This window comes from Nycticebus coucang, chromosome 7, assembly GCF_027406575.1.
Source record: "Nycticebus coucang isolate mNycCou1 chromosome 7, mNycCou1.pri, whole genome shotgun sequence".
NCBI lineage: Eukaryota > Metazoa > Chordata > Mammalia > Primates > Lorisidae > Nycticebus > Nycticebus coucang.
In genome coordinates this window covers 4,869,545-4,897,247 of record NC_069786.1, presented here as the reverse complement: position 1 = coordinate 4,897,247, position 27,703 = coordinate 4,869,545, and the positions used below count along the sequence as shown (strand labels likewise).

The following is a 27,703-nucleotide window of genomic DNA, read 5'->3' as shown; positions in this document are numbered from 1 at the left end:
GAATTACTAAATATAGCTTTGTCAATTCCTTTTATTTCTCTCTAGTTCTGAGCCACTATTCACTATAATATTTAACTACAGTTAGTTGTTCATGTCTCTCTAATCTGTTCATTTGGTAGTTAATTCAGAGCTCCTCTGCTGAGCACACAGGACAGGCCATGATTTGGGGAGAAGCTCACATTTGGTGCGAGTTTCTGGGGGAGTAACATTGTGTATTTGGTGAAACCTTCACTTAGAAATTGAAGTGCAGTATGTCATATTATACTGGCCTCCTGAGAGGTACCTGGTAACCTGAGGATCACAAAATAAAGTAAAAATTAAGCAAAGAAAAAAAAATTAAGGAAACATGAGCATTTCTTTTTCTAACTTTTCCTCAAAATATGCTAGGAATGGCTGGCTGGCCTTTCAGTCCTTCAGGAGGGTGTCCCTGCCCTGGGGGTGACAATGTTCTCATGAGAGGCTAGAATGGGACTTGATGACTGAGACTCCACTTGCAGGGGAAGGGCCATCATGGCCACCCTTTCTGCATTACATGGCCTCACAGTGAGCAGACAGAGGGGCACCTGCAGACAAGCAGAAGCCACACATCTATCTGCTACTCACTTGCTGTGGTCTGAATGTTTATGTCCCTCCAAAATAAAGATGTTGAAACTCGCACCCTCAAATGCTAGTATTAGGCAAGGGGGGCTTTGAGAGCTGATTAAGTGTGGGGGTAGAAGATTCCCTCACACGAGGACACAGTGAGCAGGTGCCGTCTGCGAACCAGGACACAGGCCCTTAGCAGATACCAGATCAGCTTTGATCTTGGACTTCCAGCCTCCAGACTGTGAGAAATAAATTTCTGTTGTTAATAAGCTGCCCAGACGATGGCAGTTTGTTTTAGAGGCATGAATAGGCTTAGAAATCATTCAACAGACATTTATTATGAGCACTAAGGGGAATAAGACACAAGTCAGAAATATGTGGCTCCTGAGAAAGTGTCCCAGGGATGAGCAGACACACTCACTAAATGGCTTTGGTCTGTGACTCTCTGGTATTTAATCTGTGCCTTCCCTGCCTTGCTCAGCTGGTTCTTGGCTGTGTTCCTTGTATACAGATGTGGGAACAAGGAGTTTCTCTAAGGCTCCTGGGCACTTCCCATGTTTTATTTCCTCTAACATTCACAGCAAACTGACAGGATAGTTGTTATTACACACGTTTCACAGACAGGCAAACAGAGCCCTGTGCGCTGACCAGACCTCCCCGTGGTGAGCTGAGGTCCGAGCGCACTTCCTCAGGGTTCTCAGGCTGACCACGTCCCCGTGAGGCCCCTGCTCTTGGCAGCGCATGCCTGGCCGCACCCTGGCCAGTGCCAGGTGTGTGTTATTTATATTGGATGGACGGTGCATCTATCTGTGTGTCTAGCTGCAGCGAACCCCTGTGCAGTGACTATAAATAAGCCCCAATTGGCCGACGAGGCACAGCCTCTCCTAGGGAGGCAATTCTCATTAAGTTAACCCTGAGAGGAAAGGACAATGTGAATAGGTTTTGAAGTTAAACACAGAACAAAATGCATGTGTGCAGCTCACAACCAACTGCCGAAGCTGCCCACTCCCCTTCTCTGTGGCTGGGGGTGCTCCTGCTCAAATTCGGGGCCTTAAACAAGAGACACAGATGCTGCCAAGATCCGCAGGGTCACTAAAGAGGGGTCAGGAGGGTCAGTGTATGTCTCCGGGAATCTGCAACTCATAGGGCTGAAAATTTATATCTGAAAATTAGAACAGGCGGAGGAGGCCTGGGGAGGGGTGGAATGCCATGCCCTGCCCTCTTTTTCCTGGCCAGTGGCCAAATTGTCCCACCCAGTTTTGTGGGAAAAGAAAAGTGCACTTTGGGACTCAGAACAGACATTTTTTAGTTTTTATTTGTGATGTTTCTCTAAATTTGAATAAGACATGTTTTTCCTCCTGAGGCCAGGCTGGTGACTTCTGATGCAGGTATCGGTTTAGGAGAGGCAAGGCTGTGTGTTTATTTATAGCACCTACTCAGCCATAAAAGGGGGGAGGCCCGAGCCTGGGTGGCTTGGGTGGCTCAGCGAGCTGGTGGCCAGGGCTGCTCTTTCTCCTCCGTGCCACTTCCCTTGCTGTCTGGGTAAGTGTCTTTCCCTTTTTTTCCTTTTTCTGATTTGTGGCTTTGGGGGAAGGAATAATAAGTCCTGTAGGACTGGCTGCACTCACATTTCCCAGGCCTCATTCGAGTACAGAGGACTGAGCCAGGGCACCGTGGTCGACACCTTGGGGAGAAAGGGTGACCCGTCTGGATCTGCAGCTCCTGATGATTTTATGCTTCACTACTATTTCCTTTCTTCCCATACTCCTCACCTTCAGAGCTGCTCAAGTCTAACACCCGTTGGAACCCTCGGGTCTCACCCCTGACTTTCTCAGTTTTGCCCGTAAGGGCCAGAGCCACCTAACTGATGGCTACGATTTTCATGAGATTCTCAGAAACAAAAAGACTTTTGACAAGAAGACATATTTGAAAAGGCGTGACATAGAAAACTGAATACTTTCTTAGGCAAAAGAAAGAAAGAAATGAATTAGACTATGTTAACTCAGGGCTGGGAAAGAAAACAACACTTCACCTCAAATCTCCCAAGTTGGCCTGAAAATGGCAGTTTTCTCATGGTTGTTTTCTTCTGCGTGCTTTTGGGTGAGTTACGACCTGCAGACTCTCTGGGCGACAGAGCCTGTGCTCTTGCAGTCGAGCTCCTGAGAGAGCGTGGGTCACTGCGGGGAACCGGGCAGGTGCTGAGGAGGGCAGGGGTTCGGGCATCTAAAACCTGACTTTCCCGCTCCTCCGGTCATGGTTTTATCTTCCTATGTGGAAGCAAAGCAGGAGTCAAAGAAAATGGGGGACAAAGATAACCAAAGAGGCTGCTTAATAAACCGAGTCCCGAGATCAGACCTGGAACAGGAACCAGGGTCTCAGCCACTTGGGTTCAGGCCAACTCCATGCTGCAAGTCCTGTGGCCCTTGAGAAAAGCAGTAATTTAGTCTACGTACTGACTTTGCTGTACAAGCAACACTTTCCTTCATTAAAGGAAAATAAATGTTTTGTACTTGAAACATATTCACAAGTTAAAACTGTTCATGGTAACATGAAGGATGGATTCCAAATGGTCTTTGCAGGAAAGGATTAGGGTGAAGTGTATCATGGACACTCGTCCTTTGCACTTGAGGACAGGCTCACATATCAGGTTGGTGTCATGATTCCTAAACGTGTCAGGAACATTCCAGGAGTGCAGGGCGCTGGCCAGTGATGGAAAGTTGGCTGGACACAGTCAGGAGACCCACTGGTGCTTCAGCTCTGCCAGTGACCCAGAGAGTTTTGCTCCCTGGGGCCATCGACTGATGGTACAGCCCTAGACTTGCACTTGCTGGAACCAGATGGGTGTCCCTGCCGCCCAGCTCAGCTCCCTCGTTTTACACCAAAACTACTGAGGGGGCCAAAAGTCAGTGAAGGTCACTTGGCCCTTCTGGAGACCCAGGGACTCAAATCAAAGCCTGCCCTTTGAGGAAGGGCTATTTCCTTTGTCTTTTGGGCTGTTTGGAGGGGACTTACTTATCTGAGGTGGTTGTCTTGAAAAGGAACTCAGCTTTCCAGGTGGCAAAAGGAGGCACATCTAGACATTCCCCTCTGCTTCATGGTGTGAGAGACAGTGCATGATGAGCACCCCAAGCCTGAAAACGTGAACTCCCAACTACTCCAAAATCTGAGCACCCCAAACCTGAAAACGTGAAATCCCAACTACTCCAAAATATGAGACGTTCTGAGCACCAAAGTGATGCTCGAAGGAAATGCTCACTGAAGGATTTGGGATTTCAGATTTTCAGGTTTTGTATGCTTAGCTGGAGAGGATAAACACACATATTTCAGACTCTGAGAAAAATTAGACACAGGATGTTTTGGACATGGGACACTTGCCGTCCATGGTGACTATAGCTGAGTCTCTGTAGGCCCTGAGATGCTGACTGTCGGCAACTCTCGGGTTGCAACTGCCCTACCACATGGAGCCCGTGGTGGACATGCTTCCAGGATGTGCCGTCACAGCTGGCACAGAGGTGGACACCTCCGGGGGGCCAGGAGTCCCCTGAGGAGTGAGGAGTGCTCGCACAGGCTGGGCATGGGACTGGTGGAGGCTGAGGAAGCAGGTGGACGTGGGGTCACACTGGCACAGGCAGGTGGGTAAACAGAAGACTAGCATTGCCTTGTCAGCCAGGAACCCTCCGGGGCTTCTACACTTAAAACCCGGGGCTCTGATTCAGGCTTGGTTGGCAGAAGCAGGAGAACCTTGTGTTTACGGCCTGAAACACAGAACTGAGGGTGAGGGCGATTATAGAGCCGTTGCCACGTCCCAATTTCCATGGCTCTGAGCACACTCATATCCGACGTCTAGAGGGGAAAGTCTGTGCAAATCTGGGGGTCAGAGAGAGGAACACAGGAAACGTCAACACTTGAGGCCAGTTCTGTGCTGCTACTCACTACAAAGTGTGCTCTTCTCACGCTTGAGCTGGTTGAAGACTTCCAGGCCCACACTCCCGGCAGCAGGTGGAGTTGGTGATACATGGAGTGTTGACTGTGCACAGCTGGGGCGGGACATGCCACGCTGGTTAAGGGACAGCATGTCGCAAGAGGCTGCATCCTACCTCACCTCCATGGAGAGCACGGGTCCACTCATGGGTGTATTAACCTCCTGGGGGGGGGGTATCAGCTGCCATAGCTCAAAAGTTCCAAGGTAGCCTCTTCTGACATACGTCATTATGGATTCTTCCCTCTGCCAAGAAATGCAAACATATTTGAAGGATAACTCAACCTAAATGGAAGTAAAGGTTGTGATAAGGCAGGGGCAGCTGAGGAGCCAGTGCATAACAGGGATTGTTCATACCTGGTATTTCTGCTGTGACAAAACCTTCTCTGATTGAAGGGGGCCTCACATGGGAGTTCCTTCTTTAAAGCAGGACAGATTATTCTAATTGAAACAAAAGATAAAACCAGAGTTCAAGCTTGGAAGAGTCCTTTTGTACCTTATTTGGGAAATTGACAATATTTATGAATAATATCTCCAACATTGTAGAGATGATCAAAGAAAGCAGGGCATTGGTATTTTATTTATTTTGGGTGACCATGAGCAATACATGGCCAGGCCTAATACCTGCAAAACTTCAAGTCCTCAGGAAGAGGGATGGAACTCAATTATTTCTTGTTTTCATGCAATTTCACCCCAATTCCACTCCCCCTTGCTGGTGACTGTGAGCTGTGACTCCAGAAGACTGATCTGGGAGGCACCCTGCAGCCCAGCTCCTCTCTCATGGCCCCTCTGAGCATAAGGGCCCCTGAGGCCAGCTCTGTAGCCTCCAGGTGTGGCTGTCTCTTCCCACAGTGACCAGCAACTTCCAGTGTATCCCACAGTCCTAGGATGCCTGCCCTTCCTCACCTCTGCCTGTCAGCTCTGCTTACCCAGCAAATGTCACCACTTCCTGGGGCTCTTGGGCTGTCCTCTGCCCTGGTGTGGCATTTCCCATGGCATTCCGTATTCCAACCGCCACCCGCTCCCCGTGCTTATCTCACCTCCCCTTATGTTGAAGTGTTTGTTTACTTCTCTAATCTGTGTTTAATTATTTTTATCCCTCTCACTCGCACTGCTTTGAGCATTGCCCTGAACAAGAGGATCTCTATAAATATGGGTTGTGTTCACAGTTAAATGAAACGTTCAGCCCAACCTTCCAATTTTTATGGAGGAAAACAAAACAATAAAACTGGGTCCTCCCAGGGAAGTTAACAGACCTCCTGACTCCCAGTCTATGACCACTTCCCCCTAGGTAATCTTTGTTTCATTTTTTCTCCTCCAAAATGGGGGTCTTATTAGTCTGAGTTAGTGGGAAATGTGAGTGTGGATTGCAGAGCTGGCTGCATGTGGGAAGGCTCAGCCTGCGTGTGGCTGTCTTTGTAGGTGCACCAAGATGTCCCTGGTGGCGCTCCCTTTCTACCAAAAGAGACACAGACACTTGGATCAGTCATATCGAAACACTCGAGCAAGGTACCTGCTGGATGAATATGCTTCAAAAAGGTGAGTCGGCAAGCACTGACCAGGCTGGCAGAGCTGTGGGTTTGAGGTCCGGCAAGTGTTAAGCTCTGTCCTGGGCCCTGAGGAGGCACTGGTCTGGCAGGAGTCTGAGAACAGGGTAGCAGAGTCCCCTGGCGTTCACATCCCAGAGCAGAGGAGGAGCCACATGCTATCCCAGCCCAGGAGAGCCTCTGAGGTTCCTTGAACAGCTGCACCCTACCCAGAGATGGGAATGGTGGCCACACCTAGCACGAGCAAGGTGATTTTATTCATCTCACATACCTTCTAGACCCAGGGCTGAAAACCCACCAGAGACAGAGCAGTGAGAAGGAGGGTAGTGGAAAGAATGCTGGCAGAGGAAAGTGGCTGGGTGCCGGGGTTAATAATAATTCTGCCGTGTTAATAGTGGACATGTAATATGCGCATCCATTCCCTGCCTGTGCGCTGGCATCTGACCGGGGTTCCACCAGTTTCCAGAGGTCACCTGTGGCTCCTGCCACGCTGACACTGGTATGTGGCTGCGTATTTCAGTTTTAACTTGGGATGGTGGTGAGGAGCTGCAGAGACCGTGGCAGCCCGTGTGCCTGCCCCATGTCACCAGCACCCTATATTTAGAAACACTCTGGGTACTTGTATTGCCCTCCCTGTAACAAACAAAGCCAAACATTTGCAGCCCCTCCCAGCAGCCTCAGGGCACTTCAACCCCCTTAAGATATATATAATCTTGGTCCTGTGCCAAAAGGACCTTAGAGGCTCTCCCAGACTCTGAAGGGCAGTGGTTCCGGCCACAGCGGGCTTCCCGGGATGGTGCATGTGGGAGTGGGTGGGCATGGACATAGAGGGTTTGGGCTTGTTCATGTACAAGGGTACATGAGTGCACACTGATGTGTGTGTGTACAGAGACACGTGCCTGTGTGTGCGCACGTGTAGGCACGCAGTTCCTGCATCTGTGCATTTATCTGTGTACACGGGCATGTGTGCGCATGCGTGCGCACAAACACATGTGAGTGTGCATACATGTGTGAGCGTGTTCTGTGCACATGTGTGTGTTGCAGGCATAGAGGATGTATAAGGAATGTGATGTGTGTTAAGGTACATTTTTTATCGTTTTCCACACATCTTTTAATTGTCTTATGGTTCATCTAGACGGACTTCGACCCACTCGTCTTCCCAGAAGTCTCTTTCTCAGCGGTCATCTTCACGGAGAGCTTCCAGCCAGACAGCCCAGGGAGCAACCACGTGCAGGATCTGCGCCAAGCGCCTGAGCGAGCAGGAGGAGGAGCAGCATGAACACAAGAGGTGCCTGGGGCTCCCTGGGCGCTGGAGCTGGGAGCCGGGGGTGGGGGCTGGGCAAGGAGCGTGACACTGCTACCACCCTCCACCACGGGCTTCCCTGCCACCACTGTCATCTCACCTGACCCTAACAAGACAACAGCTGGGGTGAGTCTCCCACACCCCTTCGCAGGGGGGACTGCTGCCAGCCAGAGTGCTCGTGGCCCCTGTCCAGGGCTTGCCCCATCTCGCATGGCAGAGCTGGGATGTGATCTCAGGTCTTGATGTCTTTTTGAACCAAACTCACCATGTGTCCTATAGAGCAGAATAATCACACCTGAAAACCTCAAGACCTGACAATTTGGGGTGAACTTTGGATTTCCACTTCTAGCTTCATTAGTATTCAAGAACAGCAAGGAAGGGCTGTGATCAAGGTCACCTTCCGAAGAGGGAGTCAGGGTTTTAAACAGTTGTCCGTGTGGAAACTAAAGAGTCGAGAAGGGATTCTATAAATGATCATACTTTACCTTTCAGTGGACTCAGCTCATGAGGGTGAAATGTCATAGCAGTGAGATGGATTAATAATAATGTCAGTCTTGAAATTATTTCCAGATGACAGAGAAACAGGTGATGATGCTATTTAGATCTTTTAAGGACAAAATTAACAGTTAAATATTTGTGAATGTTTTATTTTATACCTGCTATATTTTCCCCTTCATCTCCCCTTACTATCTCTAGGAAATTTTGTTGAGATCTTCAAAACACTTAAAAACTGAAGGAAAAAGGAGATATGGGAAAACCTCATTTTGAAAGTCGCATTAGGGTGATGTAATCTGTTTAATAGAAATAATAGCTGAAAAGATAAACCCTTAGTTTTAAGAATATGAATTATTTTTCAAATGCCTTAGAAAGTAAATGAATTTTATTATGAAGATTTGTTTTATAAAAGATCTATTCAAAATGTGGACATTAAAGCAACTTGGATCTTTATGTATTGGATTTTTTTTTTTTTTTTTTGAGACAGAGCCTCAAGCTGTCACCCTGGGTAGAGTGCTGTGGCATCACAGCTCACAGTAACCTCCAACTCCTGGGCTCAAGCGAGTCTCCTGTCTCCGCCTCCCAAGTAGCTGGGACTACAGGTGCCCGCCACAACGCCCGGCTATTTTTTGGTTGCAGCTGTCAGTGTTGTTTGGTGGGCCTGGGCTGGATTCGAACCCGACAGCTCAGGTGTACGTGGCTGGCGCCTTAGCTGCTTGAGCCACAGGCGCCAAGCCCAGTATTAGATTATTTTTAACAGGGCTCTCCTACCTATATTTAACTGGCACCAGTGGTAAGAGATTTGAGTTGAACCACTTTATCGTTGCCAACTGTGAGTGGTGTGATCTCAACTGTACTGCACAAATGTTTCATCCCCCAGTTTCCCCACTGGTGAAGCAGTAGGCTTGGATGGACAGGGAGTGGTTGGTGTAACTCATACAGTTTTAGCAAAAGTGACTTTCCTGACAGTCCTGCTGTTGAAAATCTCCTAAAATACACAAGACCGCCCTCTTGCAATAGCAAATCTGACTCTCGTCAGATGCTCACCCCTGTTGTAAGTGTCTGGAGACAGGTGCCCTGCTGAGGCCTGCATCAGTGTGGAGCTGAGACCCCACTTGGGTCTGGAATTAGGTACTCTTTAGGAGCCTCACAGTATTTTCTCTTAGCCCACGTGCATACCTTCCACCCAAATGATCTTTTTGAAATAGATTCTTTCCTCCTTTTAAAGCAAGTGTAAATCTCTGGGGATTTCTGTGCATTGGGTCAGAGTTAACTGAGTTTTATTTCAACGTCTGTTCTGTTCCTGCCACACAAGAGGGACCAAGAGAGAGTGAGATGGGTGGTTAAGTTGAACTTCTTCCGCCTTTACTGCTGTAATTCCATACTCCTCACTAGCCTCAAGAGTTACTGCTGGCACTTAGTTATCTCTCACCTCCCGTGGCAGACGTTAGTTTAATGCACTGAACAAACGGTCCTTTGTGAAAGATGAACTTGTGCTCATTGGCTTGAGTCAGTGCTGGTGTGCTCATGAAAAATAAACACTAAAGAGACACGGATGGGCTCTAGAGAGTCTCAGCTGTCCTTCTGGAGGCTGTGGCCAATCAGATATGTCCCTTGGATGTCCTCCCTTCAGCCGGGGTGACCCACGAACTGTCCATCCTGGGACTGTCCTTTGGGGTAAGAGTGTGATGAATGACTGAATTCTGCACTAGAGGGCTGGAGTCATCATCAACCCATCACAGGATGGTAAGAATAGTTTCTCAATGTTCCATTTTGGGATTGGGGGAAAGGAATTCCAGATGGAATATGTATTCAGGATGAATATTTGGAGATGGTGGCGAGATTGACTTGAGACTAAGCTGAGACTCTGGTGATTCAGATATAAAGATCGTGTGGAAATGCTTACGGCTTCCGCAGAGGACATCTGATCCTCTGAGCTCATCACAGCAGTTTGGAGCATGAGCGGAGATTCAGCCTTCCTATCCCTGTATGTCAGTGAGATTTATTACAAGCAAGAAGGCTCAGTCCCTGCAGGACTTCTGGAGATGTGTTCGTTCCTGCACACTTGTTTCTAGCGCTTCTCCTCTGCGGCTGGCGCTGGGGTGTGAAGAGGAACCCAGGGGACATCGTCCAGCTGGGTGTCGCAGGACAGGGGCTAGCGTCTCCCTGCCTGCCCAGGTGTGTGCCACACACTGAGGCACACTCTCTGTAGGAAAACACGGAGGAGGTCCAGGCACAGGGTTGTGATTTGCAATTAGAGCCAGGGGACAGTCTCTGAGGGAACAATCTTGGTGCCCAGCACACAGGATAAGCAGGCGTTAGTTGGTCAGGAGTGGGAAGAGGTCCACACCGGGCAGAGGGTGTGCAGCCAGGTAGGGCATGCCCAGATCGTCCCCGCAGAGCACCAGTGTGTCTGGCAGGGCTGGGAAGACTGTGGAGTCCTTAGCAGTGAGGAAGAAGGTGAATCAGCTCTGGCTTCATGGTGAGGACTTTACACTTCACAATCCCACCATATTCCTATATGAAGAGGCTGCAGATGATTCTAGAATTCTAATCTGAAACTTCCCAAGGGCCCAACATCAAATTTGGGTTTCATTGGCTGTTTGGGAAGCGCTGCCCCCCATTTGGCTGTCAGGGCCCCAGCTGCCCCTGGAGAACATCCCGGTGTCTCTGGCTCCCTCCGGCTGGCATTCTGCGTTAGGGAGGACGAGACCCGGCAGAGCAGCCTGTCTGGTGCGCAAGTCTGCTGCTGCAGACCGTGGCTGTGTGGCTGCAACCCTCCCTTCCTTCCAGGCAATTCTGAACACTCTTTCTGAGCCCCACCCTCCACTGACCCCCTGACCCAATCTTGGCTGAGGAATGTTCATTAGGCATTTGCTGTGTACAGTGATCTGGGGAACACAAGGATGAGAAGTAGCCAACCCTTCTCTTAGGGAGGATAAAACACACATGAAAGGAAATAAAAAGCGGCTTGGAGGTTCAAGGGGCACAGGACGGGTTTAGGAATGGCTTGGTGGGAAAGGTGGCTTTTAAGATAAGCCTTGAAGGACAGGATAGAATTTGGACAGGGAGGGATCAGAGGGAGGCTTTTCTCGGTAGTGGGGCAGAATACCAGCAGCGTAATGGAACAGCAGGCATCCTAGGTTTGGCGGGACCTTGACTCGGGTTTGGAAAGTGTCTCAGAAATGAGAACAGCCTGGCCTGGCAGTACTGGGGTGGCACTTGCAGGGTTCCCGGAGACACACGTGGACCATGATGAATGTGTACCTTATTTCTTGTCCTTACAGACTTAGAGATACTGAATCCTTTTTATATGTTTAGAATACAGACTTATTTCTTACCTGTATCTGTTAATGTGAAAAGCTTTCACTTGGTCTTAAATTTACTCAGGTTCCCCAGGAAAACAAAGACCGTTTATCTGTTGCTGTGCAGAGTAAACCTCACAGGGGCCCCCCATCCTCTTAAAGTGTCACATCACTGCAGAACCGACTCGGAAAGAACCTCCAGCCCAGCTGTACCCAACCTTTTGAGTCTCTGAACCCTGAGGCACCAAACCCTTTATTTTCTAAATTCAAAAAGGTTCAATGATTGGAGCTGCTCTGTGCATACGTGTCTGTTTTTAAGGAGACCCAGAGGAATTTCCTGACTCCAAGTCTGGTGCTTGTCACACTTTGCTGCTCGTCAGTCACGATCTGCCACACACAGGGGTCCCTTTTTCTGCTTGGCCTGACCTGAGAGGGGTATGCTACCTACAGACACCCTCTCTCATGCTGCTGTAAAGCACCGGCAGCCTCTGTGATTTCTGAACAGTGTACACACTCACCAGTAAAAGAAAGTTTGTTTTATTTGAAAAATCACATGCAGGTGTTTCATGTGTGGTATTCACTTCTTCATGTACAACGTTAAGACCCCCAAATATACTCTTAAATGAAAGAGGTAAAACTAAGCAGAAATAGCATTTCCCCTATTGTTTTCTAGAACCCACTTAAATCCCAGTGGAGGAAGGGTCTGGCCATTCACACTCCCTGTGGCCGCATGGCCTTAGACTAACTCGGCTTCTTGTCTCCTTTAGGTACCAGTCCCTGGAGGCCGCCTATGGCGAGACCAAGCGCCAGCGCTTCCTCAAGGAGCTGGCCCAGATGGAAGACAGTGTGTACCTGGCGCGTTCCCAGGCTCAGGAAAAGCTGGACAAATACGCCCTTCAGGAGATGGTAGGGGAGCCTCATCTCGGGGATGTGTGGATGAAATGGTGCCCTGTCCTTCTGCGAGGTGCTGCCTGGGGACCTACTCTAACTGTCCTTGCATACTGACAGGTGGAAGACAGGTTGTCCTGGGAGCGGCCCTCGTTTGTGGAACGGATGCGCAGGGCCCCGGAGATCCTGGTGCGGCTGAGGTCCCACACCGTCTGGGAGAGGATGTCTGTGAAGCTGTGCTTCACTGTGCAGGGATTCCCCACACCTGTGGTGCAATGGTGAGGGGCCTGCCCCAGGGGCTGGAAGAGGGGCGTCGCATGTCTCCCTTCAGGAGGATGCGGGCTGGGGTGGGGTGGAGGGTGTGCACCACTCCTCTACAGGCTGCTGTGCTCTGGGTGCTGGGTGGCAAGCCTGTCTATAAAAACTCAGCAGATCCCCTTTTCCTGGTAGTACACAGGTGCTTTGATCTCAGCAGCCTTGGTTCAACTGATTTTTCAGAGGATTCTTATTTAAAAGTGGGTTCCCTGAAATGACCTGTCTTTACATGCTTGGCTGTCATCCATGTTGCATTTGTGATCTTGGGAAAGCTCCTCAGTGGGAGCCTTGAACTTGAAACTGTGGGACTGCAGTGCAGTGGCTCCTTGAGCTTTGTGATAACTAAGAATTCAATCTTGGCACCCACAGACCTCTCTGTCTCGGTGTCTCCTGATGTGTATGTGTCTCTGTGTCCACACACCTTCTCTTATCTGCACGTGACTGGAGCATCGCGGCTCACACTGTGGCCGTCTGGGTCAAGACCTGCCGCGTCAGGGTAGTCTTGTCCCTGGGTAGATGGTGAGGCTGGCGTCCTTCAGCCTGGGCCCCTGTATAATGCCCCTGGTGTGGCCCTGCTGTGCGGTCATCTAAGCAGGCTACCCTGGGGCTAACATCACTTTATTTTATTATTTTTATGGAATCATATCTTCTGAATTTTGCACAAAGGGCAGGCCCACTTTCGGATGGCCACAGGCTGAGGACTGCCCTGAGTTGGAATTATGCAAGTGCTGCTCTGTTCTTAAAAATCCGAACCAAGTGTGGTTCCAGCTCTCTGCCCACCATCCTGTCCAGCCTGTGGCATGAAGGGAGCTGCAGAAATGGGGCAGGGGCACGTCAGAGGGGCTGCCCCCGGGAGGTCGGGGTGAAATCCACAAACAAGGATCTACCTTTAAACTAAAATCCACGTTTCCCTCATTTAGGTACAAAGATGGCGGCCTGATCTGCCAGGCGGCTGAGCCAGGGAAGTACCGGATCGAGAGCAATTATGGGGTGCACACGCTGGAGATCAACAGGTAGGCCCAGCAGAGAAAGCTGACGGGAGGCGGCTGCCGCGCACCACGGCCATGTCTGTGCTCTGCGCAGCTTCTGCGACATTTGCCAGTTACTTTAATGTTGCTCAAAGCTGCCTTTGTTTACCGTTGGTGTCTGGCCAGAGAAACCCAACTTCTGGGAACATAAAGCTCCTTGTAATACTCAAGTCACATTTGACCTCTGCAGTTACAGAGGGGCTCAGTGTGATTTGTATTCATCTTTTGTTATATTCTGAGTGTTACAATTTTAATACAGTTTTTCCTTTCTTAAAACCTGTATGCATTTTTGGCACCCTGTGTATATACATATGTGTTTATACGTATTGTACCATGCATGGTGAGTGTGTGCGGTTGGTTATACTAAATCCCTTCTAGGAAAAAATGAGCAATATTAGTAAAGATAATCTAAAAAAAAGTGAGACATTCCAGTATGTGATTTTACTGATTTTGTTGTGACTAAACTGTCAAGTAGTGGCTGTGTCCTCATCGAGCTCAGTTTCTTTAGAGGTAGACATGTCCCTTGATTCCCAGAGGGAACTTAGAGGTGGTGCCAGCTGCATGACACCAGCGTTTGTCATTTTCCACCCTCTTCTCCCCAGGTGCGTGCTTTTAATGAAAGTATTTTTTTCTTAAAAAGCTTTGAGCTTTGGCTTGAAATAGGGGCCACGCGCCCCCTTCCCCCTGGGGAGCCCATGTGTGCAGCGAGGGACAGGGTCCAGGGGGAGCTGCAGGGAGCTGAGGGGATGGGACATGGGGGAGCCCTATGCCTGTGGGTAGATGTGAGGCAGAGGCCGGGCTCTGGGGCTCCTGCTGCAGCTCAGGAGAGACCACTGGGGCTTGGAAAGGGAGGGGCAGTGCGGTTGGTAAGGAGGGGCTGGAGCAGCAGGTCTGAGGTAAGGCCAGCAAGACTGGGTGCTAGTGGGTGACAGTCACGGAGGTCCCAGAGCTGAGAAGGGCGGGAGGGGTGGGGGGACAGGGGCTTCTTGAGGGGGTGTTAAAGTCTCCTGAGGGGGGAAGGGGTCTCCTGAGGGTGACAGGGGTCTCCTGAAGGGCGTAGGCATCCCCTGAGAGGGGCAGGGGTCTTTGGAGGGGGCAGGGGTCTCCTGAGGCGTAGGGGAGGGCACAGGTCTCAGGAAGAGTTGGGGGTTCCTCACCCTACACCCTGAATGCCTGTAGACTCTAACTGTGCTTTTTAGAGAGTAACTATCCTTGAATTTCTAGAATTTGTGGTAATCTTAACATGTAAAATTCTGTAATATCTAGAAAGGGGATAAATACCTGCCCCATCTGGGAGAACACATGAATTTTCAGGGATGCCTGTCTCCTAATCTGGCTGTGCTGTTGGTGCTTGGGGTGAGAGGTCAACTGAAGTCAGAGAGTAGCTTGTCTTCAAGCTGTATTGTACTAACTGTCTTAAAAAGAAAACAGTTCAGGCAGTGCCTGTGGCTCAGTGAGTAGGGCGCTGGCCCCATATATTGAGGGTGGTGAGTTCAAACCTGGTCCCTGCCAAACTGCTACAAAAAATAGCCAGGTGTTGTGGCAGGTGCCTGTAGTCCCAGCTACTCAGAGGGCTGAGGCAAGAGAATTGCTTAAGCCCAGGAACTGGAGGTTGCTGTGAGCTGTGATGCCACAGCACTCTACTGAGGGTGATGTAGTGAGACTCTGTCTCTAAAAAAAAAGAAAGAAAGAAAACATTTCCCTCTCTCAAGTATGAAAAATGTCCTATTCACATTAGTGTCAGCAATATTTAAATTTTACATCGGGAATAATTTGGGCTTTGAACGGAGTGAATTGATATACAAATAAAGTTGAAGAACATGCCGCAGGGTACCAATGATTCAGAAATCCAGACTCCTCGGATAGACTTGGACTTTGCATAAGTATTTTGGAGATTTGGGAAAAGGGAATTCCAAAGACCAACTTTTCTGTCAGTATTCTTATCTGTATGGGGAAGCTTTAAGCAGTAGAAATGTTAATATTCTTCAGGAAAAGAGCAATGAGAAAAACCCATAAATGACGGTTGGCTCAGCTGTTCATACCAGACTGCTGAGCTGTGGGTCATCTGATCCCGACCATTTAAGTGGCGTGGGCGGCCGGCTTCCCCTTCTCGTGGCTCAGGGACCAGCCTTTCCTTCTGTTACACGAGTGACATTTGCTCCTCTGAATGTTCTTTGGCAGCTACAGATGAATTCTTAAAGTGCCGGAAAGGAAACTTACCCCTTGGTACCATTTAAATTTAAACTTTAATTGACACTATTTTATGCGTTCGTAAGATTTTCTCTCGGGACTCATAATGTGAGTCCCATTTCTTCAAAGAATGTTTATATTGTTCTTACATTTGTATAAAAGTGTTTAGAACAATCTATCTGGATTTTTATTAGTCATGGCTCTGTTACCCACTCCGGGCAGAATGATTTTAGAGCTAAACTTTTCTCGTACTTTGTTTTTAGACCCTGATATTTAATTTTTGATTTGAGTTAAATTATAAATGCAATGTCATCACCACTTACAATCCGGGGACACAGCCTTTTGCCCCCCACTCCACCTGACTACCCACAAGATGTTCACCTGCTACTTAACGTTTTATCTGTCCATCTTTAGAACAGATGGAATCATATCTGTTTCTCCCCCAGAGTTGTTTTGGGGGCATTTCAAACTGAGACTCGTATGCAAAAGTGCCCCTGGAAGTTCATATAAGAGGACATCAAAGAAAATGCTCCCTGTGTGTTCTGGGAACTTGTCCAGACAGAAAACAAATCCCTCCCCTCTGTCTCACTGGCTTGCAAGTTCTCACAGCATGAAGTAAAGGTTAGAATTAGCCCCTGTGTCCTGGCCAAGTGCTTTCTCTGCCTCAGCCTTGGAAAGGAGAGGCAGCTTACAGTCTGAGGGTATGGAATTGCAGAAGGGCCAGAGCTCACAGGCTCCCAGGGCCCCATGGACGGAATGTTTACTGTAGAGGGGGGCTCCTTCAGAGCAAGCCCACCCTCCCTTCTGCTGTCTGTCCTATCTTCGGCCCTGGGCGATGCTTCAGTAGCCCAGCCACTGGACCAGCAGTGACTTAACATGTGTTTATTTCTAGTCTATGTCTGTGCCCCTGTTCTAACAATTACAAGGTAAAAGGCAGAGATAGCAGGACGTGTGAGCAGACTTCTGCCTGTCCCTGTCCACCCAGTGGGTGTCTCCCACTCCCTTGCGAGGCACATTCTGCTCTGGGGACTGTCTGTGTGACCCCAGTGCACCTGTGAGTCTGTATAGTTGTGAGGGTTGGGCAGCCCCAGTGCACTTGTGGGTCTGTATATTTGTGAGGGTTGGGTAGCCCCAGTGCACCTGTGAGTCTGTATAGTTGTGAGGGTTGGGCAGCCCCAGTGCACCTGTGGGTCTGTATGTTTGTGAGGGTTGGGAAGCCCCAGTGCACCTGTGGGTCTGTATGTTTGTGAGGGTTGGGCAGCCCCAGTGCACCTGTGGGTCCGTATATTTCTGAGGGTTGGGCAGCCCCAGTGCACCTGTGGGTCCGTATGTTTGTGAGGGTTGGGCAGCCCCAGTGCACCTGTGGGTCTGTATGTTTGTGAGGGTTGGGCAGCCCCAGTGCACCTGTGGGTCTGTATGTTTGTGAGGGTTGGGCAGCCCCAGTGCACCTGTGGGTCTGTATGTTTGTGAGGGTTGGGCAGCCCCAGTGCACCTGTGGGTCTGTATGTTTGTGAGGGTTGGGCAGCCCCAGTGCACCTGTGGGTCTGTATATTTGTGAGGGTTAGGGGCTTCATTACAGACAGGTGAAAGATGTGGACCCTCTCTTCCGAGTAAATGGGCATAAGCACCCACGTTTGCATACACTGGAGGAAGCCAAACTGCCTGCTCAGGGTCCCTCAGTTTGTACCACATTTCCCTTCCTCTGGGCACTAAGTGCTAATTGGTCACCGGACAAGCTAGTCAGTGCTAATTTGTTAGCTGGTATTCCCCCTGGCCCATGATGCCTTAAGTCCATGGGACAAGCTGCTGGCCGGGGGCCTGGAAATCACCTGCTTCTCTTCCTTGGAGGCATAAATATTCCAATTCACCCCTTCTAGGACAGCTTTGTTCCTGCCTGGTCGCACTTCAGCTATGTTCTGCTGAACATAGTGGGAGAGCAGTGACAGAGCAGTTAATTGCAGTTCTCAGGAACTGAGAACAGGTTGTTTTGTAGGCAAAGAGCAAAGAGGAAAAAGCAGAGGGGATCTTCTTTGAACATTTGGTCCAGTAATTCAGCTCACATAATTTAAATAATATATAAATCAACATTGTGTTATACAATTATATGGTTACCCTGTTAGCGTGTAGGTATGCACACTTTAAATGTATCCTAGAAGTTTAAAACATATGAGATCTGTTTGTTGCAAGGTTAGTAGGGGAGAATTATCTGGCTGATGTCCTGGACATGCAGATTTGGAACAAGCACTTGTGCTGGTGGCCTCAGTCCTTTAATAGTTTCAACAACTATTTTATTCTGGATTTTATTCTCATTTTCTAATATTGGAAAAACTCCTGATTCATGAAGATAAGCAGTTGGAACCCTTTTTACCTTAAAATCTCAGAATATTGTTCAACAGGTGGCAGAAGGGCCCTTGTCTGAGGCCCAGGCACAAGCAAACCTGTATCCTTGGGGTTTCACATGTGACTGGCATGTGATGCCTTGACCATGAGCTTGGCTACAGTTTAAAAAAATTGCTAGAACACATATTGAAGAAGAAATTTGCAGCATGTTTGCAAAATCCCATTTGAAAACTGTGAAACGCAGTTTAGAACCACTGAAACTAGATAATACCCAGCAGGACTTTGGACAGGGGCCTTCAGGAAGACGGTGAGCTCCAAGGGGCCCACTGAACCTTCTGGGGCAATCTCTGCATGCCCTCCTCTGAGAACTCTGGTGGGGGCTATTAATTAAGGCCTCCCCACTCAGGAATGGGTCCCAGTAGTAACCGGCTGGGCTGTGGAGACAGCTGGTGCCCTAGTCCAGTGGGTCACTTTCTGTGAACCCATACGGATGTGCCCATGTGGCCTGCTCTGAGTGGGGTGTCCCTGTTTGCCTTTCAGCCCCTGCTCCCAAGTCTACATCACTGTGTGCGCCTGGTGCAGGCTCTAGTTAGGGGATTTCCACAAAGCAGTTTACAGAGCACTTTGCTTCTTTCCAATATATCTGGCACTCTGGTGTTTCTGGCTGAGCTGCAGGACACTGTAGCAATCTCTTCTCTAATCCTCTGTTATTGCTGCTGGTGGTGGGGTTGCTATAGAGGAAGGGGAAGGTTTAGAACTAATTCCAAAGAAGAAGATCTTCCTGTCTGGGGAATGCATTTATGAATATACAATGGTTTTATTGTTTGGAAGGAATAACACAAGCACAAAGTGAAAAAATAGTTCAAGCAATGCCCAAGGGTCCTGCCACGAAGTAACTCTTCCTCCACCCCAGATCCCAGACTTCAGGTGTGCTCCTGTGGGCACATGGATGCCTGCCTTATATGGGTAGATCAGCATAGATTGTTAATGCTTTGCAGTGGAGAAAGCGCCTACATTATGGGGTTTTTATGTGTTTTACATACACTGTTCTTTTGCCACTGGGGGCATGGCTGCAATTGCAGTGTTTGGAATTTGCACAGAACAGTGGTTCCTAATGAGTTTCGGCTGGAATTGTAATGTTGTTGATGGGCTTTGAAGTTAGACTCTTATTCCTCCAAGGTGAGCTAGAAGATAATGTCTTCAGTTCATAAATCTACTCGTACTGAGCTGATTCTGTGATTGCTCCCTGAAGCAAAGGCAGTTAAGAGGCCGCAGGCATTGTGGACACATCCCAATTGGATTTGAACTTCAGGAGAGGGGAAGGAGTTCTTGGTGGATAGCACAGGTCTCTGAAACCTTCTCTTCCCTTTAGTGGAGACACTGTGAAAGTTTTGGTCAAATAAAATATTTAAATCTCCTAGTGCAATGGAGAAGAAAATAAAATTACTAATGACCATCCCCGAATGGGTTTTGTTTCTGGGGACAATGGCTTCTTAACACATTTAAGAAGTAAGACTTGAGCAACTTTTCCTTTTCTCCGAAGTGGGGTTCTTAGTGGTGTTTCTTGTCCCAGGTTAAGGTTTTGCTTGAGGTCCTCATTTCTTTTTTTTATTTTTTATTTTTTTTGTGGTTTTTGGCCGGGGCTGGGCTTGAACCCGCCACCTCCGGCATATGGGACCGGCGCCCTACTCCTTGAGCCACAGGCGCTGCCCGAGGTCCTCATTTCTTAGAGAAAAGCAGAACTGCAAATTGTGGTGCCCTGCTTACCCTGGTTGTTAAAGCATCGACCTTCTTTGCATGGAAGTTTATTTTTCAGGGCCCCTGGACATGCCATATGAAATAGCCGATGTGAAGTAGCCAGTGGAGAGCCAGCATAGACTAAAAGTGTAGTAGATTCCAGCCTCCCCTTGCAGTTCTCTTTGTTGGTTTTCTGGAGTGGAGGGACAGTTTGTGCCCACAAAGTGAGTGTCCACGTGGGCAGGTGCATGTGGGGAGGTGGGAGAGCTGCATCTCACCCACAGGGTCCTCGGCCTTCTTGGGTCCTAGTGTTTTCCAGGTGTGAACTGCACTAGTGCCCAGGTTAGGGCCCAAGGTAGTCCCTTAGTTCACATCTAAGTGCCGGATCCACACCTGGGGGTCATGTCACTTTGGGGGTCTGGACATCATCTCTTATTAGCCCGGGAATGCTGATTGGAACTGTAGAATCTGCTATCCTAACGGGGCATCTGTCACGTAGCACATTCTTGGCCTGCACCTCAGAGCCCCTTGCTGGTGTGAGTCATGGCTCTGGTTCCTGCCAGAGTTTTGAGGGGTTCTCAGTGCATCATTCTGGGGTTGCTGTCCCAGCAGCGTGTGGGGTGGAGAGCCTCCCCAGCACACTGGCTCAGGGGGTGCCAGGATGTCCTGGGAAATCTCAAAGCTAGCCTGGGGACAACTCCCTCCATCTGGGCCAGGGCTGCTCTGGGCCAGCCTTCTGCACACAGCACTGCAGGGCTGTCCCAGGCATGCCCTATGGTCCCGGCATCAGTGATTCTGCTGGAGGCTGCAGTCACAGAACCCTGACCACACACAAGGTCAAACCAGGAATTCTGTATTGGCAGAAAAATAGGACCAGAATGGAAGGGAGACATTTTCTGGAAAACGAAAAGAAGGATTTTTTGAGAGCACCAGTACCTCTTTATTCTCCAAGCCAAAGCCAAGCAATGGTCTGGGCTCTGACATCCGTCTGCATCTGTGATTAATGCTGGGCCCTGCCTTAATCATGCCAGGGTCAGAGCTGGCATTGTTCTTGCACAAATCACTCATGAGCGGATCACCTGGGCACATGATTGACTTTCGAGGAATGTTTTTGTTCACTCTGGCTCTCGCAGAGCCATTCCATAGGCCTTGTTTTGCTTTTTCTCTCCAAGGGCAGACTTTGACGACACCGCAACGTACTCAGCGGTGGCCACCAACGCCTACGGCCAGGTGTCGACCAACGCTGCAGTGGTGGTGAGACGTGAGTTCGGGGCCCTCCCGGGGGGTGCCCGAGACCCCTCCTCTTTGCTGTGCTCACCCCAGCCTCTTGTTGCAGGGTTCCGAGATGAGGAGCCATTCCACTCAGTGGGCCTCCCTATTGGATGTAAGTAGATTGCAGTTGGCTTTTCAGTGCCATAGCGTTAAATTTTAGAGATTATTTTCTAAGGGTCACATCTGTTTAAAAATCATGTTTCAAAAATATTTTCTTCCCATATTTTCCTGGCCAGTGCTGGTGTGCTGACAGTCTGTTCCCTGTAATTCTATGGCCAGGTAGTATTTTTAGACACAGCTAAAATCACTACTTGGAGAGACTTTACAGTTTTGGTTTGGAGAAACAAGAAAACGAATCCAAATTCTCAACCTGAAAGCACAGTGTGGGCATATTTTGTGTTTCCAGACACCTTTCTTTTTGCCCCCAAAGTCTCTTAGTCATTTATAATCTACCGGGCTACTTTTGGTCACACTGAGGATGTAGTGCACCTGGTGGCTCAGACGCTGCCCAGCCTCCACCCTCTTTGAAGTTCCTTTTCCTTGAATGTTACTGTGCCCCGCCTCCTCGATTCTCCCCTCTGACACACCCACATGCCTCATTCCCTGTCCAGTCCCCTGCAGTCATGGGCCTCTCTGTGCCCCAGCGGGCTTTGCACTAGAAAGCCACAGCTATGGGTGACACATACTAGGTAAGAGTGGCCAAGGTGCCCGAGCCAGGGCATCCTGAGGACCACGATGTGATGGATATATTTTCAATGTGGCTTGTTCATGGTTTGGGACTGGGATTCAGGATTAATCTGACTTCCTAGGGAGTAACAGTGTATTCCTGCAGAAGCTTTGATTTGGTGATAAAGTGAGGCTTAGATGCCCCAAATCCAGTGCTGGCGACTGAAGAACCTCCGAGATGGTGCGTGGTGTGGAGCCTTCCCTGCAGTGCACGTCCCGTCTGCCTTCTCGGTGTAGTTTTGTGGACGGGCAGGTGTCCCAGACCCCTAATGGGCATGTGGGTTCCAGGGCAGGGCTGGCATAGGCGGAAGGCTGGGAGGCCAGAGGACCTGTGTGCAGGTGTCCAAAGACAGCTCAGCCTGCATGGGGATCTGCAGGATGGATGGATGGATGAGGGACTGTCCCAGGGGCCACCTGGTCCCATCCCCTGAGTTTCTTCTACTTATTAAAATTTTATCTTTCTACGTAAAAACTTCCAAGCACTTATAGTAAACTTAAAGATCACGATGCTGTGTTTTCACCACCCGTTTTTAACAGATGCATATATTCTGTCATTTTTTTCTTCAGTGTTTTCTTTCTTATTGAACTTAAGTTTGCATGACAGAAAATGAACCATTATAAAATGCACAGTTTCTTGTTGATTTTTTATTTTTAAAGAACTAAAACTCTGCAGAGATGGTGGAAGCTCTGCTCCTGCCCCATCCTTTCTAGGAGGAAACCTCCAGCTGCAAATTTGCAGCTGTTTTTTCCATTTTCCCTACATGCAAGTCATGAAGTTTTTTTAGGAGGGGGATTTAAAAAAATTCACTATTAGATTTTTTTCTGAAATAGGTGTACCCTCCAACCTATTTTTGAGATATAGTCAGGTTGATGCCTGATTAATTAGTTCATTTTGGTGCATTGATATTCCATTGATGAAAATAGCACAGTGTTTTTGAAGATGGGGAAGCTGACCATAGACAGTGGGTCTTGCCTGAAGCCTCACTCTGTGGCTGGGTCAGGACTGGAACTTACCACTCTTTTTTTTTTTTAGATTTATTTATTTATTTATTTTTTTATTGTTGGGGATTCATTGAGGGTACAATAAGCCAGGTTACTCTGATTGCAATTGTTAGGTAAAGTCCCTCTTGCAATCATGTCTTGCCCCCATAAAGTGTGGTTGAGTTCCAAGCTGCCTCCCTCTAGGCTCTGCCTCTGCTGAGGAGGCAGAGTAGACATCATGACCATCTCTCTGGCGCTTCCTGGACAGGCACAGATTGTGGGCAGATGCAGGCGACAGCCCAGCTTCTCCTGGCTCTGCAGACTTGAGTCCCAGGTCAGGTGCTGGCAGGGTTGGTGCCAGTAAGGGCCCATCTCCAGGCTCTGGTCTCTCTCCCCTGAGGACATCTATCCCACTGGGGACCAGCTCATGGCTTCATCTCACCCCAGTTACCTCCCAAAGGTCCCACATCCTAAGCCCACCCCATGCTGAATGAATTTTGCAGGGATATAAACCTTAGTCTGTACCACTGCACCACGGCTCCTTGAGGAAGTACACCTCACGTTGAGGTGAAAACAGCTTTTGTGCCGGCAGCCTGCGGTGTGTCCGCCGTGGTGAGATGAGCCGGACCCTCAGCTCTAACAGCTCTGATTCTCTGCGCAGTGCCCTTCTCATCTGTGATCCCGTACACGCACTTCGATGTTCAGTTTTTGGAGAAATTTGGGGTCACCTTCAGAAGAGAAGGTGAGACAGTCACCCTCAAGTGCACGATGTTGGTGACACCTGACCTGAAGCGGGTGCAGCCACGGGCCGAGTGGTACCGGGACGGTGAGTGGGGCTGGTGGACACAGGGCCACCGGGGTCCTCTGGGTGGACATGTCCTTTGACGTGGGTCCTGCTTTGGCTCTGCCTCGGCCACTGAGTCACCCGCAGGCTGCCATGCAAGCCCAGGGATTAGAGAGGAGAACAGGGATGAGTTTAGATGCGGCACTCGAAGATTTCATAGCTCCATAAAGAAATGAGTGTGGTGTCAAGGATGTGTGCCCTTCTTCAGCCAAAGCAATAGCGAGCATGCGCAATAGCGAGCAAGCGCAACAGCGAGCATGCGCAACAGCCAGCAAGCGCAAAGGCGAGCTTGCGCAACAGCCAGCAAGCGCAATAGCGAGCATGCGCAACAGCCAGCAAGCGCAATAGTGAGCATGCGCAACAGCCAGCAAGCGCAACAGCCAGCAAGCGCAATAGCGAGCATGCGCAACAGCCTGCATGCACGCTTAGCACTCTTGACAGGCTGCTCACTGGCCTGCGGGGGATCATTCATTCAGTTTCTTTCCTTTCTTTTTCCTTCCTTCCTTCCTTCCTTCCTCCTTGCCTCCAGGCCTCCCTTCTTTCCTTCTTCCTTTTCTTCCTTCCTGTCTTTCCTTTCTTTTCCTTCCCTCCCTCCCTCCTTCCCTCCTTCCTTCCTTCCTTCCTTTCCTCACTATGTTGCTCTTGGTAGAGCGCCATGGCGTCACAGCTCACAGCAACCTTCAAACTCTTGGGCTCTAGCGATTCTCTTGCCTCAGACTCCCAAGTAGCTGGGACTACAGGCGCCTGCCACAACCCAGGGCTATTTTGTTGTTGTTGTTGTAATTATCATTGTAGTTTTACAGGCCTGGGGCGGGCTCTAACCCACCAGTCTTGGTGTATGTGGCTGGCAGGTAACCACTGAGCTAAGGGTGCCGAGCCCATTCATTCAGTTTTCACAGGACGCCTGGTAGGGAGCGCATGCTCAGTGCTGCGTTCCAAGGAGTACCCGGCAGGGAGGATTTCTCAGGGCTCTTCCTCTGGATGGTGGGGCTGGGGCTTAGCCCCGACTTCTGGCTTCAGAGCTGCTGTCCTCGATGACGCCATGCGGCTTGGTCCTCAGCATCCGTGTCTGCACCATCCTGCATGTAGCTTTGGTTCTTACACGTCGTCCTGTGCTTCCGTATTTATGCCACGTGCGCAAGTAAACGTCTTCGTCTTCTCCGGCTGTACCTCTAAAACAAACTTATTTTCTAAGGATTAGTTCACTGTGTATTTTGCCTCAATTATTTAGGATCTAACATATGCAAACATGACAAGCATATGCCATTCTTGCCCATAAAATATTTACAACCTAGCTGGGGAAAATGCACAGCAGAGTATAGCAAAGTCTTCTTAAAATCGTGATCGTTTGCCACATACATGGCACGTGCAGGCCTAGTGGAGGGGAATGCAGGTCTGCCCTCACGAAGGAGAACTCACCGGGAAAAAGAGTTGCTTTCACATGGTGAGGAGGAGGGAGAATTCTCCTGTGCCAGAGCACAGATGCAGAAAGGTGAAAATGTGTCCCAGGCACAGAGAATGTCCCAATTTTACCTTTTGAGAGTGTTTGGGGAGTGACTCATCAGGTTAGCAGGGGCTCTGAGCCCTTTGATTGTCCGTTGGAGCAGAATGGTTAGAAATGGCTCTTTCCTGCTACATGAGGGAGACAGAGAGGGACAGAGACAGAAGGAGAGAAGGGGAGAAAAAGAGAGAGAGAGAGAGGCTCACTGTGTTGGTAGGAACTTCCGGTGTGAAATGAAGTTGATTGGAGTTTCGCAGTGTCTCCAAGACATGGTGACCTCAATTGCAGAACTGTTTCTGGTGATTAGGAAGTGCCTAGAAGTCAGGTGACATGGCAGTGTCACCATCCTCTACCATTATGAATCGAATATACATTTTCAAAGACATTTCTGACAAGTCTTCTTCCGTTTCTAGTTAGATCCTTGTGTTAGCTGAGGGGATTTAGTTATGAAACTGGTTCCCATTAGCAATAAAATCACATCTTCATAGGCATTATTATTCAGATGGAAACCGGTGGAGACCATTTTCTAGGGCTTACTTTTAGACATTAAAATGCAGGGGATATTTTTTACTCTTTAAAATGAATGAGCTGAAAGCCACTGAGGGTCTGGTAAGCCCCGAGGCAAAGTCAGCTAATGCAGGGAGCCCTGCCACTGGCAGGGCGGAAGGGGATGCTGCCGCAGTCAACACAGATCACAAACTGCTGCACTGGAGCCTCACAGGTGGCAGGAGGACCTTGGTTACTTTGGGAAAACCCAAGACCACTCTGGGCTGAGATTTGCATGGAAGCTGATTTGGTCAGTGATTTGGTCTGGAAGCCAATGATGGCTCAAAGATGTCTTCCAAGTGGGCCCTGTGCAACTCCCGTCTGGCTTATGTACATGTCTGGATACTTATCCACAAAGACCAAAGAACAAAATGGTCTTTGTGGATAAGTATCTAGACATGCACATAAGCCAGACGGGGGCTGTGAAGAGTTTCCTGGAGAGAAACCCTTTCTTTAGAGCAGGTCGGGAGGAGGGCTTCTGTGAGTGGTCTGGCATCTCAGCTCAGACTGTCAGGACAGAACACCACAGGCAGCTCTGGAGGCTGGATTCCAGGGTCAGGGTGCCAGTGTGGTGGGTTCCTGGTAAGGCTCCTCCTTGCGTCATCAGCTGGTGGTGGGGCAGAGTGAAAGCACCAACCCTAATTGTGGCTCAAAGGCTCCACCTCCTAATGCCGCTGCCCTGGGGGACCCTGGGGGACCGTCTCTACACAGGAACTTGGGAGGATACAGCCCAGACAGTACCAGTACGCAGCTCCTGGTCATATTTTAGAAAATCGTGTCAACTCTGGAGTTGTCCACACCCAAAGGCCAGAACAGGGCTGGCAACATTCCCCACATGACCCTACATCTGAAATCAGGTGCATATTCACGCATCGTGCTACAACTGAGACAACCATGTAATCCTTTGCAGGGGCTGTGGGTGAAAGATGCTTAGAGACAGAGTGATCTCATGAAGATTAGAGTTGAATTTAATGCACATCACTGCTCAGAAGGGGTTGTACTATCACTGAGTCAGAAAACTGCCTTAGGATCATATGCCTGCAGCATGGTATTCTTCCTCTCTCTCTCTTTTTCCTTTTCTTTTTTGATATACTCCAAGGGCTCATGCTGGGTTCTTTGGAGATGCACCATTCAGCCATCAGACAAGTGTTACTGAGACTGTGTGTCCCACTGTGGTGTTTTGCCCCCAACGTTTGTAATGACCATGTAGTTTTGTGGGTATAGCGATACTGGCAAAGGTGTTTCATCCAGGAATTAAATGGCAAAGTATACCCAGTCAATTACGGAAAGAGAAAACGAGAGAGCCTTCCATCTCCAGCCTACATTATTTGCTTTCTCATCCTTTCTCGCTAATTTCTTCTTTGTTTATTAACTTTTTATTGCATTTTGCATGTACTGCATGATGTGGCCCCGCATTGTATTTTTACTGTACTTCAACCGAGTATCGTGCTGGTTCTGAATTAGCACAATTATTCTTCACCACCCTTGGCTATGTGGGAAAGAGATACAAATGGATAAAGCAACTCAAAATATTTATTTTTTTTCCCATTTGCCGTAGTGACTTCTGGAGACTTTGGCCACCTAAGTGCCTCAGAGCAAAGTCACACTCTGCACTCTATGGGCCAGAGTTTTCCTAAACTTGCCAGTCAAGTTTGATACACACCAATTATTGAAAATGAAAAATAGTTTTTTTTTTTGAGAGCCTCAAGCTGTCACCCTGGGTAGAGTGCCCATGGCATCACAGCTCACAGCAACCTCCAACTCCTGGGCTCAAGTAATTCTCCTGCCTCAGCCTCCCAAGTAGCTGGGACTACAGGTGCCCGCCACAACGCCTGGCTATTTTTTGGTTGCAGCCATCATTGTTGTTCGGCAGGCCTGGGCTAGATTCGAACCTACCAGCTCAGGTGTATGTGACTGGAGCCTTAACCGCTTGAGCCACAGGTGCCAAGCCTAGTTTTTTTCTTATAACAAAAGTAGCATATGTTTGTTGTAAAGAATCCCCCAGTTATACTGTTTGTAATCACACGTTTCTCTGATGACTTTGCTGTATTCTGTGCACCTGTCCTGTCTGGGTCTTTGCATGTATGTGCTGAAACAGGGAACGTACATTCAATTTGGAGC

At 49.1% G+C, this 27,703-nt stretch overlaps 1 protein-coding gene across 1 annotated transcript in view; it reads left to right on the top strand.

Annotated features, from left to right (window-relative positions):
- Positions 1–1,970: 1,970 nt before the first annotated feature.
- MYOM2 (myomesin 2) overlaps positions 1,971–27,703 on the top strand; it is an 86,762-nt gene continuing 61,029 nt past the window's right edge. Inside the window, exons 1-9 of the mRNA XM_053598085.1 lie at positions 1,971–2,127; positions 5,987–6,103; positions 7,247–7,399; positions 11,982–12,120; positions 12,223–12,380; positions 13,338–13,430; positions 20,885–20,973; positions 21,049–21,096; positions 23,353–23,517. Coding sequence (XP_053454060.1) covers positions 5,997–6,103; positions 7,247–7,399; positions 11,982–12,120; positions 12,223–12,380; positions 13,338–13,430; positions 20,885–20,973; positions 21,049–21,096; positions 23,353–23,517 — 952 coding nt within the window. The 5' untranslated portion in view covers positions 1,971–2,127; positions 5,987–5,996. The remainder of the gene's footprint in view (positions 2,128–5,986; positions 6,104–7,246; positions 7,400–11,981; positions 12,121–12,222; positions 12,381–13,337; positions 13,431–20,884; positions 20,974–21,048; positions 21,097–23,352; positions 23,518–27,703) is intronic.